Genomic DNA, 21,252 nt, shown 5'->3' on the forward strand with positions numbered 1-21,252 from the left:
ACTGTATTTGGCCATTTTTGGACCATCAGAGTAAACAGAGGACACAGGAGTTACTTGAGGAGGAGTGTGGCTGTACTAATACACGAGGCAGAATGGGTTCCTGGCTTATGGCCTGGGGATGTCCCAGACTGCAACGGGAGGTGGTTCCACCACTCTTTGGAAACCCTGTGCATTACATACTGCTGCTCATCTTTCCTTTTTTTAATTTTTACTTTATGAAGAGTAAAAGAGTACTCTTTTCCATTTTACTCTATGAAGACAAACTTTTTAAGTAAGTATATGACACCCTTTTCCTCCTTCCTTTTAGATTTCACATGTGTAGGGGGCTTCTCCCAGGAGTCTGAAGAGAGCTTTAACACACTGAAAGAACGTAGCCTGAAAAACGTGGGTGCCTTGGGTGCTTGCTGAATTCTCCCCAGGGCTAGGAAGAGGCAAAGACAGGCCCCTTTGCCGCAGAAGCTGTGAAGCTGTGACAGTGGCCTTGCTGTGCCGTGCCAGAGGGCTGGGTGACAGAGCAGTCTTCCAGCTGCAAGACCTCGTTCCATCAGTGTCAATCAGTAGTGCCACGGGGGGGCCAGCAGCATTGCCACATTCAGACTTAGGGACTAACTCCACGGGGTCAGCCAGCCTCTGCAGTCCAGGTAACCTTTCTATTTTCATCCACTAACTTGGAAACACTGGGCACACACCCAGATTAATTCCACCAATTGTCTCCGCCTACGCAGAATAATAATGGCTAAGAATGCCGCAGAATTGATTTCAAAATGAGAAAACATCTAAAGAAACACCTAGGGACTGTTAATTAGAGTTGCAATCCCTGGTTTAGATGGAGATGGTGAGCTGAAGCACTGCATGTCTGCACGGATGCAGAAGTGCTTTTTAAAAAATATTCAACATGTAGCAAAAAAGCTTGCAGTTCACTGCTGAAAGACAGCTTAAGGCTCTGCCCATACTATTGATGGTTACTTACACTGATAGGGCTGCTTCCTGTTAGAACCTACACAGGAAGGAGAGGATGCAGCTGAGACCAAAACAAAACTGAAAGCAATTACCAATTAGTATGGGTTTGTTACTTCCTAGTACTAATCCTGTCATTTAAACTTTGATACAGTTAAAGTACAGGACACTGCACAAGACATGAAAAGAAGTGAAAGGTGTGAAATGAAGAATTCAGAGCTAGATAAGATCACATGGAGGCCATGTGTGGATTGCAGAGGAAGCTGATGCCAGAGCCAAGGAGGAAGCCCAGCTCTAAGTGCGTGCTGTGGTAAACAGGGAGCTGCAACAACCCAGCTCTTCCTTACACACACAGAGGAGTGTAGGTAAAAAGAAATACATGGCTGACAGTATAATTCAGTACCTGCAGTTTCAGGCTTGACAGTAGAACTTGGTTGTCAGGGCAGAAGCGAGTTGTTGGTCCTTCATATACAGAATGTATAGAACTTGGTGGAGTAATACCTGCAGGTTAAACTGGGCTTTGTTCCACGAGAGGCATGAACTCCTCCTCAGCAGTGCCAGCCAATGTGCTGGGGATCCCCCTCCCCTGCCGAGCGAACTTTCTGCTAAGTCAGAAAAGGAGAAAGCCAGTGCTGGTGCTGTTGTCCATGTCCCCACGTGTGAGCCCTCCCTGCAGGCCCGTATCACTGACAGCACTTGCCTCCAAGGGAATGCTCACTCCAGCACAAATCCTCTTTGGAAGTGCTTTTGACAAAAATTACACCCAGGCTTGCTTCCCGGAGACTGAAAACATAGCAGATCTTCATAACGGGTAACAGAACAGTTGCCATCCATAAAAAACCACTTCACTGTGTAACTTAAGTTTCCTCTTTTTTAAATATAGACATGGAAGCAACTCATTTGCCACTAACTGATTTGGATTATTTTTGCTTTCCAAAATGCTTGAATCAAGGAGCCAAAACCAAACACATGTGTAGGAAAGTTTATTTAAAATGAAGTGGTTAGTTTGAGAGCTGAGTATCGCTGGAGTTTGCCTAATGAGGCAAAATGTTACACAGCTTTTTGGTTTTTCATTCCCTAGTCCTCCAGGCAATGGAGAAGCAACATTCTTATTGATTATTCCAGTAATAGGCACAGAATAAAGGGCAAGGACTAACCTGTGACATTAACTTAAGGACTTCATATATATGCGTCTCGAAGTCTGATTTGAACTTCCTACTTGAAGAGCTTCAGAGCAGCACTGGTTTTGTGGTGAAACAGTACTAAAAAAAACAAGTCAAATTTGGCATCTTCTGATGGAAAAGTAACAAATCCTACTCCTTACTCAAACAAATATTTATTTCTTTTTTAAATCAGGGCATTAAAGTTACCATGTGAGTTAAGTTTTCTAAGTGCAGCCTTTCCTTACTTGTAAAGAAATTCTTTTTTTCAAAATGCTTCAAAAGATACTCCAAAATAGTAATATAAAGTTTTACAGACTATCTCTAGTGAAGCCATTTATGCGTCTGAGAGTTCTACAATTAAGCAGTTCCAAGCACCAGTAAACAAAAGCTCCTTTGTATGTCCCTTTTTAAACAGGGACTTGCTTACACTTTGTTTCTGCGAGAAGTGATCTGCAGCTTACGTACCTTGTTGACTTACCTCTACCCCTAATTCTGGACGCGTGGTCACTCGCTCACTCCTTTAGCATGGAAGCTTATCCAGTTGTCTTTGCTCTGCCAGAGGAGAGCAGGGGAGGACACTCCTCTCAGTCACCAGGCCTTAACGTGCCTTCTCCCATTCTCGGGGAAGGTCTCCATCAGATGACTTTTCCTCTAGTCAAAAGGGCCAGTCTGGGCCACACACAGGCACGGGGCATCCATCTCTTCTGACAACATAGACTTAAAAATGAGGCACAGTGTAGGCAAAAGTACTATCAGCCTCTCACGAGACTCAAGATCTTAATGAAAAAGACAAATCAGATTGGTCCAAGAAGTTCTTCTCTTCTGCATTTGCCACCCTTCTCTTCTAGTAAAGAGCATCAAGAGCAACTCTGCATCCCCTCAGCTTCAGATGACAAACAGATGAATTTTAACGTATAGCCCATTTGTGACCAGTTAATAAAATTTAAACTATTCACCTTGAAGTTTTTAACTAGACACAAGCTTTAAATTCCAAAAGGCTGTCTGTAAATCGGTAACAATAGCTCAAGTCCAGACAAAGGAACTGACCTTTGCAACTTCTCTTGCAAACTGTGAGAGCATGCTTTATATGTTTTATTACAGAAAATTAAAAAAAAAAAATTACTTTTAAGTTCAGAGGTTATTTTATTCTCCATTCATCTTATTTTGTGTATTTCAGTTAAATTCCACACAGAGGGGTACAGATGATTTAAGTCTGTTTAAATCAAGTCAAATCAAAGTTGGATATAAAATTTGAAAAGTTCATTTTAACTATACATTTGAAGTAACCTTCTGCCTTTTTTTCTTAATTCCAGTTGCTCTGTATTCTTCTCTTTGCTTCAAATATTCTGTTTTGCATTCTTCGTAGAATAATGGATCAGAATAGCTACAAGAGAGACAAATGCATAATACCAGTTTTCATCTCAGAATATGGAACAGATATTTCATTAATAACACTCAGAACTGATTTTCCTTTCACACCCAAAGAAAAGTCTCCTGAGTTCAATAATAAAATACCTTTTTTTTATAAAGTAGGTAAGTGGTTTCAGTTATCTAAAATAAACTCTAAATACTGAGTTAGTTGGTTTGCATTCTCTGACAATACTGTTCTCTCTCGAGGCATAGTCCTTTTCAAGCCTCTGCAGTGAAGCCATGAAGAGGGAAGGCAGAAAAAAGATATTTGGTATTTCAGTTCCCCCCAGTCAAACTCAAAAAAAAAATCCCCAGCCCTCACCCTGGGAAATTCGAAGATCTAACCCTTTAGCTGATGGCACTGGGGATAAATTAGGACTACCAAAAGAGACAACTGATTCCCCCATGGCATCAAGCTGACTTCTCTAATACCCAACAATGTCCCATTGCTGCTGCTATTGCTGTGCCCAGCAGAAGGACGCTTTCAGGACCAAGACTAAATCTTTAAAAACAATTCAAGAAGCAGAATCAAAACAAACTTATCCTGTCTCACTTCCAAGGCAGGAAGGTGCTTTACTGCTCACCCACATCCCCACACTTTTTTTTTAAAGTGAAGATCTAACTTTCAGAAAATACATCAAAGTCACTAACATGGCAAAACCCTCTTGAGAAGATTTAAGGTTCTACTCATTTCTAGATTAAAATAGGCCATGTAACAAAACACTAACAAACACTCCAGAGGGACTTACTAGCCAACCAGACAATCCTTCAGTGCTGTGTTCTCTCGCCGACACTTCACCACCATAAGAAGACCAGTTTCTTGACAGCACTTAGTAAATGCTGGGAAAAGAAAAAGAAAAAAACACAAACAGAATTAAGTATTGCTTAATACTCTGCGGCTGTATTAAGTAGGCTTTTGATAAAATAATTAAAAAAAAAAAAGTAGTGTGCTGGAAGTGTTGATGACAATCTGAAGTGTCCTTATGCTGCCAAACTTACACAGATCTTTGCAAAGAATTGATGTCTTAACTACTTTACTTAACTATGTATTATTGATGAACACTTAAAATGTGCTTCAGCACAGCACCCAACCTCCTACACTGGTAACAGCACCACGGGCCACCTGAAAATGTACCAGATTCAAGTATACAATAAAAGGGTTTAACTTAACCAGTTAATTACCAGTTGGGAAGACACTGTAACCTGTGCTCAAATGTATCTATTAACAACCACGCTTGGATTCTAAGATCTCATTTGGTATCTGTTTTAATTTTAGACATAAAATCATCCAAATACACATGCACAACTTTGAGGATGCTTCTGGATAGCTAAAGTTTATGATGCAGCATAAGCTCAGAACAACACAAGAAATGTGTTATTAGGTTATAAAAATGTTTCTTTGGTTTTAAACAGTGAATCTTCTGTTTTTTCCTGAACTGTTTACATTGAATGTCCCTATATCAGCATCTCAGAAAAATCATACCTATTAACACATTTCTGAAAATGTCCTTTGTTTTTTCTGGGAAAAACATCAGAAGCCTTTGAAAGCTTATGGTTTGTCTAGTGACCAATTTGATTTCTGCTCTCTACAGGCACTTTCTTAAGTGCTGTGCAAGTTTTTTTTGCAGTAATCATTCCTTCTGGAAGCTGTGAAGTAAAAAAAAGACTGAAGACAACAGGAGGTCCCTCTCACTTGTTAGCTCACCAATCTTGATTGGTTAAAGGCGTGATGTCCCAGTGAACAAAACCCAAACTGCAATTGCAAGCATTCCCTGGCTTCAGAAGACCCCGCTTGCGGTACGTGGCCAGGCACCGCTGCTGAGTGATAAAACTGCTTCCAGCTCTCTAGCTTTAACTTTGCTGATATTTAACAACGGAGGGAAAAAAATGAGCAGGTTAAAGCATATTGGGTACCCTCATACGAGCACACAAAACCTGACTACCCCTCCCCAGCACTTTAAAAATCCCTTTGGCAGACACGTTGAGGACTGTGGTCCAAGATAGGTTTAGTTACAGATATTTACAGAAACCTTACAGGAGTCTGGAAAATGTTCCATTTTTTTAAAATTATGTCCTGTCTTACTCACAAATCTTTCATGAAACAAAACATCTCAATGTTGAGCAGCACAAAGAGTGTTAGAACAACTGGTCTGGAGAATAATCTCACAAATAGCGCACAACAGTTCCAGATCTAATCTCAAACCAAGAATTAATCTCCATCTCCGTAATCTTGACAATCAATCACCACTCATTCCTCACTCGAGCAATATCTGCACTGTAGACCAAAGCTACAGGGTGCACAGCAAGATACCACAAGAGGAGCGGATACAGAGGATCTGATTACAAACCCAGTGTAGTTTAACACTTTAGCGGCTACGGGCGGTGATCAGAACGTGAGGGAGCCTGGTCTCACACTCAAACAACCCGGCTTCCTGATACTGCACGTGACACAAAGAACAAGCGCTCTTTTCAGAGCAAAACTGATCTTTTTGAAATCTTCCCCATCATCCAATCTTCATAACTTTAGCAAATGGCTTTCCATAACTTTACAAGCTAATATAATGTTTTCGTTCTCCTCCCAAGTAGCAAGCTACCAACGCACAACCTCAGGCTGCAGCAAAACTAGATCCAAATTTGGGTGAGTCTGCAAATCCAAGGCAGACTGTAACAAAACAGAAAGAAACGTTTCAAACAAACAATAAAAGTTATCCCAAATATTCACAAATACAAGCTAAATAAAATGAGGGACGGAGCTCAAGACAACAGGAATGAAAATGCCGTGTTAGAAAGGGGAAAAAAAGCTTGCCCTCCCCAAAATGAACCCTGCCGAGGCTTTGCCAGGATAGCTACATATGTCCATCCCTGAATGCTCTATGCACAGATCCAGTACTGCGTCAGAGAGCTGCAGGTGCCTCCCAGTTACCACGGAAACTGGCGATGGACTCCTCTTTCACCTGCAGCAGTTCTGGTTCAGGACATGGTATCTGACATAGGTCAGCCCCACAGGCTCTCCTCCGTGCCATGCGCCGTGTCTGAGGGGATGCACACAGAGCAAAGGACTCTTCTCCAGGCTGCAGCTCAGGAACAGTTCACTGCACAGCTCAGCACTGATTCGAGGCCAGATTTTGCCACCTTCCTCTCTCTCACGAAGAAAGCTTTGTGCTTCTGTTGCAAGACAAATCCAAAATGAGTTTTGGGCACAGTTTTGAGAATTTTAAATCTCATTACTTTTTGGCCATTACAACCACGTAGAGAAATTTTAGCTAAAGCAAGCTTGCAGTTTAGTACCATCTCTAAACCAACCGAGTATCTAAGGCCAAACAGTATCTCTGCCAAGACAAAGGTCTGCTTTTGGCTGAACAACCATATTTGAATCCGGAGCAATTCAGTTTTGCCAGTTCTCACCTGGTAACCTGCATGCTGCCACACAGAGGTGATCTGCTTGGGATGGACATGAGGACCTTGTGGCTGAGGACAGCGATGAGCCCTTCCTCAGCAGAGCACATCTTGGGCCCTGAGCAGCTCAGAGAAGCTGCTGAGTTCGGTCCTCAGCACCTCCAGATCTACACTGCTCAGGATCCAAGGGGAATATTTCACTGGCTCTCCATATCTCAACTTACCTACTTGAGGAAGCAGGACACGGAGAACAAGGGCAAAACTGGTTGCTTTGGTAGATCCCGGCACACATAAGGTCACAGAACAGTGGAAGAAAGTGCTTTTAAAAGCCTCCTAAAATTATTTCCAAAGCTGCCTGGACACCCCTGGGGCTTTTTATATAAAAATTCTATTTCAAGTCTTTGTATAATTCTGTTCAGATACAGAATTATACAAACAATGTTGGAAGTATCAAGAATTATTTTTAGGTAGAAGATACAGAAGGTTGACCTAGTAAAGAATTTTATTTACAAAGATATTTGCAGTCCACATAAATCTTTGCTGAAAAATAGTCGGTATCTAAGAAGAATGTTTTTCCTTAGTATTTTTAATAGCCTTTTCCTCCCAGCTGTTTTATAACTTACTACAAAATAATACAGGAAGCAGGTGGAAACTGAAGTGAAACTGGGTAACAGTTCACTTATCTCAGAATAAAGACTGGCTAAATGATTTCTCCATCTATCCGAGCAGAGGGGCACATGCAATGATCAGCACATTGAAGTGCTGATTTTCAAACTTTAAAAGACCAGATACTTTGCCAGGAAGTTAGTTACAACAAAGTTGCTGGAGGTCCACTGACAGATGTCCTCATACATGCCCTTCTTAATTAAAAAAAAAGAAAATAAAAAGCCAGGGTACTGCCCATTTTCATCTTAGAACATATTCATAGGTCCAAGAAGTATTTGCTCCTATATAATGAAACTAAAAACTTGTAGGATTTTGACTCAAAGGGACGACATAACACAGAGCCACAACTCTGCTACATAGAGATAATAATCTTCTTCTACACCATTAAACCAAAGTTAATTTTAACATTCTTAATGTCAGCGTCTGCAGACCTACAACAAAAACAATGCACCATATTTAAGATGCAACTGTTCTTTACGTAGCCTACAAGATCCCTCTGCCTCCAAGGAGAGGTAGGCTGGTCTGCACTGGGCTGACTCAAAATGGCAAAATCTGTGTGTTGGACTGCAAAAGTTTCACTTACATATATGTAAAGGAAAGACTTTATGGAAAAAATTGAAATGCCCTGCCCCAAGTATTAAAGATAATAAAGATAATCAGAAAGTTTTTATTTTTTAATGATTTAATATAGGGGAACAACCAGCAAACAAGTTACATTTGTAGGGGATTTCTTAAAGGTTTTTTAAAATTTAAAAATATTAGATTATTAATTATTTATTTCTGCAAACATGGAAGTCTTTACATGTGCAAAAGCAAGAGAAGAGCAAGAAGAGAAGTGTTTGGGACTTATCTCCAGACAACCAGCTGCATGGAATCTGCATTGATATAACAATGCAAAGGCATCATCATTATTATTTTCAGTGTAGGAACTGTATGCAGCATGAAGGCTATTTCTTAAAGTTCATTTTTTGCAGACTCAGATTATAACAACACTTAGCACTTTCATATTGACTCTTATTGCAAAGTGTTGCACAATTAATCTAATATTAGAATTGCAGGTTTATTAATCATAATTATGTACCTATTTTGCAGATGTTCTTGTACACAAAATAAATGAAATATTCCCCATTATCAAGATAAATTGATCCTCTCAGGTCTGGCTCTAGTTTATTTAAAGACTTTACAATTTTACTACTTAAGAGAAAGTCCTGCAGAGGTGTTATCTCACCATTTATATTTTCTCAACACTTATGATACTGCTATCACACTCTTAAAATAAAAAAAAAAGCTTGTATCATGATCCAGACCAGGCTTATATGCTATTCCTGGGGTAGGTTTTTTTCTTTACACAAAAAAAGAAATAGTTTTGTCCAATGTTTGGGTCATTCCTTGAGCTCTACCACTGGGTGGAGAAAAAATGCCCAAGTAACAATAGGGATTTGGGGGGCAATGGTGGAAGGAAAAGGAAAAGTTCCCTTGAAACTGTAAACAAGATTTAAAAATCTATGTTTGTAAAATGTATACAAAAACATTAAAAAGATCCAAAACATTATCAGCAACATGTTATGGTAAAATTGCTATGCTTTTAATTTTGTATTAAATTGTGATTTATTAGCTTCTTACTTTGAAGATTACTCAGTATGCACAGAACAGATTACTGGTGCATTTAATGAGGCAGAGGAAGTAGTAGGATGAACATGAAAAGATTGTTTTACATTGTAGAGTATGAGCTATTTGATATTTCTAACACAGTACAAAAGAAAGCTTCTCTGTAGATTGATCATGGTTCAGTTAACATCACTGAATATCTAATACCTCCAACTCAATTAATTCTCACCTGATTAAGATCAGTCTGATATTCAAACTAAATCATCTCTCCAGTCAAGTAGAAATCAATATTTCTGATTTTACTTTTAAATTACAATAACAAATAAAATACATGCATCGTCAGTATGCCAGGAGTAGCTTTCCTATTCTAGTCTACTATGGCATGCATAACACAGCTGATTAAAGAATTATTCTAATTTGAGCAACAATATATATAAGACAGATTAATTTGAATAGAGGGAGATAGCATGAAATAATTAAATGCATCTTATATAGGGCAAAGAGAAAATTGACATAAAATAACCTTGATTCTTTCAAGTGAACCTCTGTTATCAGATCAAATACTTTGTCTCCACAAATATTCATTTGCTATAACATAATCATATACTTTCCATTTTCCTGCCCATCACCACCCCCTCAAAAAGCTGCTCCATTTCCGCTTTTGTAGCTCCAACATACTGCTGGGGGCACCTGTCCTAGGGCAGAAGATCAACACACAGTAGCAGACAATGCAGGACTGGGGAGGAGAGCCAATTCCAGGAATCCAGGAATTTCAGGGAAGGGATAGTCACCGTGTTGAAGATGTCTCCTCCTGCCAAGTCTTTCCTAGTGTGCTGTCAGCACAGAAATCCAGCTTTGTCTTAAAGTATCCAATGCAAACAGAGTGGACTCCAGTGGACTACAGCATCTCGTCTACTCCAGTATGAAATGCTGAAAAGTCACTTATCTGGTGATTGAGAGGTGAACGTACAGAAGGAGAAAATTGTGAGGAAGGCACAGAGAACACAACTGTGATCTGCAGAGGAATAATACTTCCCAAAAAACTAAAATTGTTTCTCTAAACACATTGCCTTGGGGTAAAGAATACGTGTTATCCATATCCTAGAAACAAATCTGAAGACTCTGCTTTAGGGGACATTTACAATTAAAGATGAGAAAATAACATAGTGAATCAGACAAAGGGCCCGTTTCTCCATCTTTCCCCATCTTTCTCAGAAGCCAGTAAGAGCTGCTTCAGAAAAAGGTGCCAGAAAGCCTACATTATGGAAAAACATTTTCTCAAGTGAACTTTCTTCCTAACCCCTCTCAGCTGTAAGCTTGGCTTATACCTTGAAGCACAAAGTTCTCACATGCCTTTCAAAACCTTTCCCATCACTTGCACAGTGGGTCTGAACTGACAAGCCTCCAAGAGAAGAGGAGGAAGAAAGAGATAAAAACCACCCCAATATCAAAAAGGCAACTGCCAGCCTGAATTCCTTCAACATCTGTCTGCCCCAGCTTGCTTAAGTCCTGCTGAAGTCCCAGCTACTGCAATTGTGGTTATTTGTACCGTGGATGCCTTTTTCATCAGCAAGTTTTCAAAATCCTGCTGCAAAAATTAATTGATCTCAAAGTATCTCTCAGCTGCTGCAGAATAGGCCAAAGCAGTAGGGAGGAAAGGCACTCCATGCACATCAAAAACGTTTCGGGGTTGGTTTTTGTTGAGGGTTGGCTGGGGTTGTGGTTTTTTTCATAACAATTCAGTTACTTGCTCTCTAAATGCCATCTACCTTCACTTAAAAGGAAGAGTCTTCAGAGTTTTTATCTCTTAAATGCATAGATACTACGTTTCTGGGTTTGGTCAACTGCTTACACCTGGAAAGAACATTTCTTTTCTGAAATCAAGGCTTAGAAGGGGATTTTGAAATGAATATAGGAAATCAATGCCTTATTTAAATTTTGTTTCAAAAGTTATAAAAAAGTTAGTTTTGCTGCTTGGATACAGACAGGTCAGCTTTCCTCATCCTCTGGTTCTGCATCAGTCCTGCACATGAGACCTGACCGAAATGACTTTCGGGGGACAAGCAGTGGAAAGACTGAAGTCAGTTTCCATTTCAATAAGAATTCTGACTGCACACATGACACTTGACTAAGGAAGGTATTTTCCTAATTAATCACAGAGACAGAAAAGATTATTTTTAAAAAAGGTACACCTTAAAGTGTCAGATAGTACTTTCCTGACCCTTGCTGAATGCTGATGCAATGCTGTGGTGGACATAATTTATTAGCAGTATGCATTTAGTCACTAGAATTTCAACAGAACTTGGACTTCAACAGCAAATGGACCTTTGGCACAGATGAAGCAGAGAAACACCTACTTGTTAGCTTCAGTGTAGTGGGCACAAGCTTGACCTGATCTGATCTCCCATCCTGGATTTGCAGATTTGTCAGCATTTTTTGTAGGTGTGTGTATACACACGTATCTATACAGGTGCGTATATACATACACACACTCTTGTGTATTTTGTCCCAAATACACAGAAGTATAGTACACTGTCACATTTATGAAGTAAGTTCCAGCAACCCAGCTCTTTAAGAGCTAAGAGAGAAGTCCTCCTGCCTCTGACTAAGCAAGACACCCAGAGCGCAGCAGCACAAGGAAGAGGGTTATGTCCTCAGAAGTCAGGGGAGAAATAGCAAGGGCATAGCTATTGTGTGTAAGGCTTTACAGTTACTGTGCTTTGTCAGTAAGGCAGATTTAAAGTGCTCAACGATGACAATCTGCTGGGGTATTCAGGCAGATTTGTCAAAATTAGTAATTGTAATTGTAATTTCTTCCTGTTGAAATTACAGGAAAAAAAAATTCTTTTAAGCAAAGTAAACACCTTGCTTACTTGGGTAAATTATGATTTGTCTACTAAAGATACTTGCTTTAGGAATGTTCTTATCAACTACAAGCTTTGGCTCCTATATAAGGTTGCAGGTAAAGCACGCCCAACGAGCAGAGCCACCCAGTTAAACTGCACTGCTTTTAAACAACTGCTTCCTTTAAGACTGACTCGATCTAATTTTCCTCCCACCCTGCAGTAAGTATCTCTGACACCAAGCGTTACCGTACCAGGCGCTGGAAGAGGCAGAACTGGAACAAATGCAAGTTCCCCCATGGCTACTGTCTGTCACTGCCGGCTTCTATATAAACAAGTGCATCCAACCTGAGCTGCGCCGAGCGGCCTCGCTGCTGCTTACCCTCCCACCTCCTTCGGGAGCCGCCGAGCCACCCGGGGACAGCTGAGGAGTTAGCATAACAGATGATTAAAAGAAACAACATCCTCCTCCCTCTGTCCCAAAGCGACTGACTTCTTAGCTGAACTCTGAAGTTTAAAAAAAAAAAACATAAAATAATCTATTTATAAAAGACAGAGATTCACTGAGTGGCAGAAATAGCAGTACTGTCCTTCTACCACACGGTGGAGATAGAGCAGGTCATTTATGTAACTCTTGGAAGAGGTAATTACACAGCTATTCCACCATGACACCAGCTCTCATTTACAGCACGCTGTCTTGGGGACATTTTTCTCCCCCTCAGTTCAATTTACTATATTTCCAAAAGTATGATTTTACTCAAAATTCCAATTTCAAAGGTTTGGTTTTTTTTATCATCATCATCATTTCTCCCTTCTGAATAAAACAAAATATTGTCTAAGCAAAAGTGAACCTGACTTCAGGGTTCCAGGCGGATGGTGGGGGTGGCACGGGACATACAAAGTAGGGTCAAAATTTCAGGCCTCCTGGGCACTCCAAAAATATTAAAGATTAATAAACTTATGCCTTTACAGGTAGCAATTCATCCTATATTCCTTCCCAACCATCACTTCAACACCTCCAAAAAAGTCTACCATGTACTTACCTTAGTTCTCAGTGTATGTTTAGGTTTTTTTTTCAAAAAACTACTAGCCTTTGGTGTGTGCTGGTGTGGAGGTGTGGGAAGAATTCCTGCTGAATGAGGGACTACTCAGCATTTGTAGGCATGACAGAACCAGAAGTGCAACATTTCGGGGCAGGGGGGGAAGAATTGTAGTATGTCTATATCCTGAACTATATATTGACACTTTGCAATGGCAGCCCCCATGTGATAAAACACATATAATTACTTTTTCAAAAGAAAGTGCATCATTGACTATGTAGGCAGTTAGAATATCAGACTTCCCTATTCATTTCATGATTTTGAAGAGATGAGTTATAACGACGTGACAAGAAAGCACACTACCAAAGCTTAGCAAGATCTGGAAATATGGTAGTAACTGTATAACTTCTATCTTCCATCTTTTGTAAATCAGTACCTGTTTTAAATAAATGGCTGCAATAACCAGATAACTAAAGAGGCCTGAATACCAGACTGCAAACAATCCAGCCACCATATTCTTCCTGTATCTTTGACAAAAACTTTATCAAATGACAAAGCACCACAACTCAGTATTTTGTTCAGGTCCTAGAAAAGCCCCCATGAGCTGTGAGCGCTGCAGGCAGCCCTGCAGGAACAGGGCAATTACCACACTCCCCTTGATCTCACATGGATGTGGAACTCCCCCCATGCCACACACCCTTCCCGAGCTAGTAACACATGCTTTCCTCAAACTTTTCTGAGACATTAAACTGAACAGACAAGGCCAAGGCTATTAAGAACAACACAGGACCAGCAGCTTACTAAAGTTCCATTCTGGACCAAAAAATCTTGCATAAAGATAACAATCAGCTCAGGTGTTTCTATTAATGGAGGGAAACTGATCACAGAAGGGAGAAAAAAACATCCTAAAAGCAACCAACACCCTCTCCCCTCTAACCTGCTTTGTCTTTTGGTCCGATGCACAGCTGCCAGGAACCATCTACTGCCCGGGCAGATTGGGCATGGACGTCAAGCATCAGAGAGCAGGAGAAGGGAGAACTGATGACATAAGTTCTCTGCTGATAAAGTCATTTGTCAGGAAGGAAGCACCAGGCTGAAGCCACGATGTCATGCACGAGGATACAGCAGATACAACCAAGCAGATGCTGCTGTGACACTACTGGCTGTCGGAACCAACAGTGCCAAGCCAAAGAATTCTACCCGTATACAGGGTTCTACTAATAAACCTGATTATATAGAGAAATCAAGGTATGTGGCCATTTCTCCATAGCAGAGATTGTAATTTTGAAGACAGTAAAATGGTAGACAGAGGATTTACAAACAAGCCTTGGACAAATCCACAAAGCAAAACGAAATGCAGCAGGAACTATCAGCTATGGAAGTCCCTCAAAAAAGAGGAACTGTTCTTCAGTGCAAGGCTTAATGGGCAAATGGCATAAAAATCTGTATAATACCATAGACTTTACCAGCACTAATCCATAATTCATTTCATATAAGGAAGCCTCGGGGACAGTGCTCTAACTTCTGACAGTCAACTACACGGCGTTCCTCAAGCTGTATGCACACAGGTACTCAAGTCTGGCAGGAGGTGCTCATTTAACTGCATCCAAGTATCTTGTTTCAGATGCAAAAAGATTTTAGAGAATAGTCTCAACACTGTGATGAAAGAAACAGCAAAAATAATCACATAAATGTGGATTCCATATTTAGAAAAACAACTGCACTTTGAAGAATTTGTTTAGCAATTTTAAAAAAAAGTATTAGAATGCATCTGCTGCAAAGCCATTGCTAAAGGAGACATGAAAAGTTTAGATGAGGAGAAATATATATGTGGCTTCAGTTTAGCAGCCATTTTAGTGACACTTCTTCCCATGGCATGAGAATACTTCTTATGAAATATCATACGCTACCCAAACAAACAAGAACTACTCAGTTTTTGTGAACTGCTTTCTAAGCAAGGAGAAAAAGTTAATTTCTAACAAGTTCAGTCACAGAATCCATAAAGAGGGCTCAAGCTGCTGTAAGGCAAGATGTGACAGAAGACCCCTGAGGCAGCTGAGGGCACTAAGAATTCAAAGCAGCATTCAGTGGCTCGGACACAAGCAGAAACTCACTGAGGGTCTTAATACTGCCATTACCCTGGCCTTCCCAGCAGCACCATTACGTGTAAGCTTTTGTCTTCCATGTCTAGTTAGGGCTGAAAGCTCTTCAGGGTGTACCCTGATTTCTGCATAAGGGCCACTCCTGGCTGGGACCTCTCAATGCTACGACTGGATGACTGTGAGTACCTTTTCCACTGGTACACTGAAGTGACAAGAACATAATCCAGCTAAAAATCTTTCCTCCATTTTCTGGGTTCTGAACTAAACGAGCTTTACTGGCTGAATGCAGATGTACACATGCCTCCACCACCACAGATTTGTCAGTATGTAAGTTTTTCCAAAGACTTCTCTCACCTTTATTCTCAAAGAAAAAAACCCACCCAAAAGCTAGCATATGCTGTATTAATGTAAAACCCCTAGAGGGCAACTAAGCTTCAATTTCAACCTGCATAAATATTCAGCTCCTTAACTAGTTTACAGATTATGTAAACTATTTCCTTCAACCTTGGGTTTTTTCCCCTCATTTAAAAGAAATGAATCCTTTTCATTCTCAAATCACATTACTGCTGCCTATTTAGTGTAAGTTAATCACCACTGCCCAACCAGAGACTGAGTTCTCAACCCAACAAAGCTCAAATGTGTGCAAAAGAGAACAATAAAGAAAACACATGCAAGGGCCTCATTTAAACAAAGACAGAAAACAAGCATATGAAAGTCTGAAATCACTTTCTTTGCATTAAAGACCTTTAACAATATGTCTTGTTTATTATTCAGCTTAGTATTAATTTATTGCATGGCATCTGTTTTCTTGTACAGCAGGTTGGTTGTGAGTCTCAGATTTATGAATTTAAGTTTATGCTGTTGGGATTATTTGCCTGTTATCCTCCAAATACTATGATTTTAGCCTTGTATATCTTTAGTATTTAGGGACACACACCAAAAAAGCAATGAAACAGGTAAGATGTCGAATTAGTTATGGAAAATTATTTCATTTACTCTTCAGTCTTCAACCAGAGCCCAGGCCTGCTGCTAGTGGTGAAAGAATGAAAAAAATGCCAGCCCAGATCTGCACAGAAGCTGCAGACACACTGATGCTTAACGTTAGAGGAAGCACTAACAAATCACTGGGACTCCCAAGCAACGTGGAAGCAACTTGAGATAGCGAGGAAAAAGACAGTCAAAGGAATCCTTAGCAAATGCTCACAAGCCAAAGGGTTTCCGCATTGCTCTTGCAGGAGATCAAATACGCTAACTAAAATTCATAGCACGGCCACCCTTGCTTTATGCATACCAATGCAATGCCACGTATGCATTGCCCATGATAGTTTTCTTTCATATATGGTCTTATCCTCATTTACATGTGTGAACAGAGATTAAAAATGACTACCAGTGGAATTCACTTTACCTCATTTTAGCCACCAAAAATTCACGTCTCACCTAAAGCTGATTCTGGAAGTACCTTGCTCTCCTTTTTGTTGCCTTGACACAAAACAGAGAATGCAAGAGCACAAGGTACTTCCAGAATGCAGTTAGGTCCCACCTAAAAGACTTAAACAGGATGACTGGTTTAGATTAGACAACTTTCAGGTGACTAGAACTGGGATGAAATGTCTCCCATCCTACAGAACTTAATAAAGAATCATAAAGGAGTTCAAGGAGCTGACACAAGTCTCCAAGGCTACTGCTCCACTCACAAAGGTCTCCTCTTTAAACACTGCAGAACAATATGAAGTAACTCCTCTCCCACTGGAGTTTTGAAAGACTGCAGAAGGGAGGGGGGCTAGACACCGTTTCTTATTCAGATTCATCCCTGCTGCTTGAAATAGAACAAGCTTTAAGTGATCATCCTGACTATTTGCCCCAAGTTCAGCTAGGGCTTAGAGACTTGAGCACTGGGGAACTGTTAGTACAAAACTTGCCCGAGTAAAAAGGTACTGTGCAATCAGTTAGGGTTTGGACACACAAAACACCGGTTACCACCACATCACTTTACATGGATGCCCACAGCACATGGCAGAACCCAAACTTTGCTGTATCAACCTTGTAATCCAACTTAAGATACTGACTATATTGCATCAGAAACTAGGGAATTCCACCTGCCTCACATAAAGCAATTACTTTACTGTTACAATTTACCCTTTATGTGAAATGCATCTAGCTGCACCTGAAATACAGTAATGCAAACACTAAAATACCTTTAAGTACTTTTAACACACAGAGGTGATTTTTTTCTCCTCTTTATGTGAGTGGCTGAATTCGCTTTCAGGCAAGTCAGGTCATTCATTTCAACTCAAATGCCAGGGCAACGGAGATCAGTAACGTCAGGTCTGGAGCAAACAGCCCTGCACTGAGACCACTGCTTATGCCTCACAACCAAAATACTTTTGTGAACTAAAAGCCTTGGGTAAAACCATGAGTTTAGAATTAGGTTGCATTAACAGAATTGCCCATGAAACACTGCATTGGTTTCCTACGTGAAATTAGTTATCATTTAGAAAAGAACTCCATTCTGTAGTCATGCCAAATCAGCAGGTTTCCAACACGGAATCCTACCTTTCATTAATAATGGCAGTAATGAAACACTGAATTAAATTTGGGTACGTGAATGCATATTTCAATTTTAAGTAATTATTTAGAAGAGAATGGAAGTAGCATATTTGACTTAGGGAAAAAAAAAAAAAAAAAATTAATCACATGCCACATATTTAAACAGCAAGAGCAGAAGAGAAAAAGATGAGACCAGAACTATTCATCTGAATTCCTAGTCTGTTGACAGAGCTAAAGTATAGCTAAAGCAAAAGTTGCCAACTTGGATAAATACTTTCCTTCACAGAAGTGCAAAAATGTTTTTAGGGGGTTGTAATTTACATAATATTCTCTTCCCAACAATGATAGTTTCTCAAAGTTTATTCACAGGCAGTAACTAGTATTTACATGAATTTGATGGCAAAGTGAAGAGGACAGATTCTCCAAACAATATTCTGTTTTAAAACTGCTGAAGATTCGTAGTTATTCAAGAGATGAAGCATATCAAAATTAACTTACACAATAGCCTTGCTGAAGCAAGAGGATTCTTTTCCACACCATACTCACTCCCCAACAAAGGACTTAAAACTTTCTCAAGCTGTTTTAAATGTATAAAATTAAAAAAATGCATGACATATACACGTATATGCTTCTTATTGTCTATATATTCTATTACATAGAATATATAGATATTTCTATATATTCTATTTATAAATATATGTAACTATAACTAAATCAAGAATAGTTTTCAAAAGTACAAGATGAGGACGCCTCTATTACAAAGAACTATTAATACTATTACTCAACAGTAATGAAGCACCATTAAATGTAGATAATATAAAATATTTTAAATATAGAACATTGGATAGAAGTCATTGAAGACATCGCAGTAGCTCTGAGCTCTATTTGAAACCTGTTAAAGATTAATTAGTTAATTACTAATTAAATCTTTGGTTATATAACCACCCAACCAGTATACATTCTTTTATATTCTCTTCCATATTCTACAGAAAGCAATGCTAAGTTTCTGTTCATTAACTAGATACATGTCGAAGCCTACATTAAGATGACAACGCAGAACAGCACCTCGAAGTAATACAAGGATGTAAACATTATGGCCGGGCAGAATTTTATTCTGAACTTCCCAGAAGGCTGAAGGAACATGCTCGTTTGAGTCCCTGTCAGTCTCTGTGCTTGCCCCACTGTACTGGGTCTCAGTCCGCATCCCATGTTTCTTCAGCCGTGTTGACGTTTGCTTTCAAATATCTCCCTCACTGAGGTGCTTTCCAATTTGGAAAGAAATGGGAGGAACATTTCCTGCACACCCAAACCTTGTGTAGGCTGCACTGCTGGGGTAGGACATGGGATGGCACACAAGACAGGCACTGTCTTCTCCAGATCACTATTCTATAGCCATATGTAGGATAGGTATCATGGACAAATTTATGTTTGTGCAAAACCTGCAGCTCAATTTCTTTAACAATGTTTAGACTATATTTGTGTTATGCTTCTTAAACAATGAATAGACGGCACACTGTTCAGTTGGAGAGTTTATATACATTAAGAAGGAGCAATAAAAAAAACACTCACACAACATAAACCAAAGAATCAAGAGGAGGAAATCAGGACAGATGAGGAATGACAAAGATTATTTACACTAGAAAAAATAAAGAGTACTTTTCATCATTGGCCTTATGAATTATTTTGACTGGGCTGTCAGATTCACTGTAGAAAATTACCACCCCAAAGGCAGAAAAAAAAAAAAAGTAATGGGCCACAAAGTATAATATTTGAAGTTGCAGACTCTGGTCACTCCTGTCACTTTCTTCAACCTGAAAGCACTAGGTCTCCCTGTGAATTTAAACATCATTTTTTAGATCGTGACATTAAGGTTGTTTGGGTTTTCTGTTTTAAATTCTCCGTGCTCCTGAAAACAACTCTAGAGTCTCCGGGTCCAACACCTTCCCTCAGCGATCTTGGGGACTCAGTGGTAGAAACAGTTTTCCAGGATGGTTACTGAACAAGCCTTGTATTTTCCCTTTTCTTTTTTTTTTCCTTTTTGCCTTTTTTAGATAAATCAGAATGTCGTATTTCCTCCATTCAAAGTGTTGCTCTTATTCAGACCACTACCAGGAATCTGCCCAATGTCTGAGAACATAAATGGCTTGATACACAAAGAAAAGTTAGTTTACATGTTGAAAAAAACCCCAAAACTTAGAAAGCCAAACCCCATTTTTGAACAGTAAAAAAATCACTAAGCATTGGAATATCCTGTCTATAGAAGCTGCAACATTAATCAGATTACAGGACAAATACAGGCATACTAGATATGGCCACGAGAGAAGATGATAGCCCAAAGTATCTTCTAAAAGTCCTTTCCAGCCCTGCATTCTTCTTACACTTGATAAATGTGCTCTCCAATGCAGAGGTAATTTTCTAGAGCACTCAGATTTGACAACCTCTTTATAGAATTGAAGCTAATGCTATTAAAGCACAGTTACACTAGTCCAGATTGCATTAAGAAGTCCTGCTTTCAACTCTCTCCTGTGTGCTTCCACATACGCCCTTCCTACATGTTTCATTTCCCACATACTAAACAATAGCATTCACAAGTCCTTCTTGCCAACACAAGCTGTGTCTCCACAAAATGACTTTTAAAAGGTTAGACTGACAGCCTACAGCCACAGGTGAGTTTTCTCAAGCCATACCTTTGCACTGCTTTTTCACCAACTTCATGAACATCCCATTACAGCAAAGAGTATGGGATATTTCTGCTACCAAAAAGCATAGCAAGACCTGCATGAAGCCTGGAATGCAAGTGAAATGATGAATTTCATTAAAGTATGTTGTTGAACTGGACGCTGGGAGGACATACTTGGTTTATATTGAAAAGGAGGAAAAAGAATAACCAGATACTTTCTTGAGAGATTCTGGACCGCAGACAGGAAGAAAGATGACCATAAAGTGCAAGACATTATATGTGATAAAAGACATACAAGGAAATTCTGAACTTGACTATTAGAAGTGAAAAAGGGCATTTCATACTTAGAGAAAGCCTTCTTTAAACTCATTTTAGGAAAAAGGTAAGAAGGCAGATCCCTTAATACCAAAATTCCCTACAACTATTTCAACTTCTTCCCAATACAGTGGATATCAAGAGAAGAATCTCCATCCAAGGGAAATTTTCATGCACTGCTCTTCTATACTATCTTCTTCAAAATTTCTACCTTAAGTTCCTTTCCTACACATTACCCCATCTGAAGATTACCTTCCATCCCCTACACAATTCCTTTCAAATCCTTTAATAGCATCCTCAAATCTAGAATACAGCAGCATTGTTTTTCTTGCTCCCTGATCATAAATTTAAAGCCTCATCCATAAACTTCAGTGCTCTGTACAGCTCTAGTGTTCCTTGTTATCCCCCTTCACATCCTCTGACCAGCTCTGCAGCCTGATTCCTCATGCAAAATACTTCTCACCTTCTGTCATATGCTTACACTTCATGTAATGGTATCTACCCCGATCTTAGGCAGGACACGTT

At 39.7% G+C, this 21,252-nt stretch overlaps 1 protein-coding gene across 1 annotated transcript in view; it reads right to left on the reverse strand.

The window, feature by feature from the left end:
* Positions 1-3,176: 3,176 nt before the first annotated feature.
* The window catches only part of CMC1 (C-x(9)-C motif containing 1), a 40,252-nt gene continuing 22,176 nt past the window's right edge, over positions 3,177-21,252 (reverse strand). The window contains exons 3-4 of the mRNA XM_014937757.1: positions 4,280-4,370; positions 3,177-3,504 (exon numbers count right to left, since the gene is read on the reverse strand). Of these exons, the coding sequence (XP_014793243.1) occupies positions 3,390-3,504; positions 4,280-4,370 (206 nt within the window). The 3' untranslated portion in view covers positions 3,177-3,389. The remainder of the gene's footprint in view (positions 3,505-4,279; positions 4,371-21,252) is intronic.

The sequence above is a fragment of the Calidris pugnax genome, unplaced genomic scaffold (genome assembly GCF_001431845.1).
Source record: "Calidris pugnax isolate Ruff unplaced genomic scaffold, ASM143184v1 scaffold11, whole genome shotgun sequence".
Taxonomy (NCBI): domain Eukaryota; kingdom Metazoa; phylum Chordata; class Aves; order Charadriiformes; family Scolopacidae; genus Calidris; species Calidris pugnax.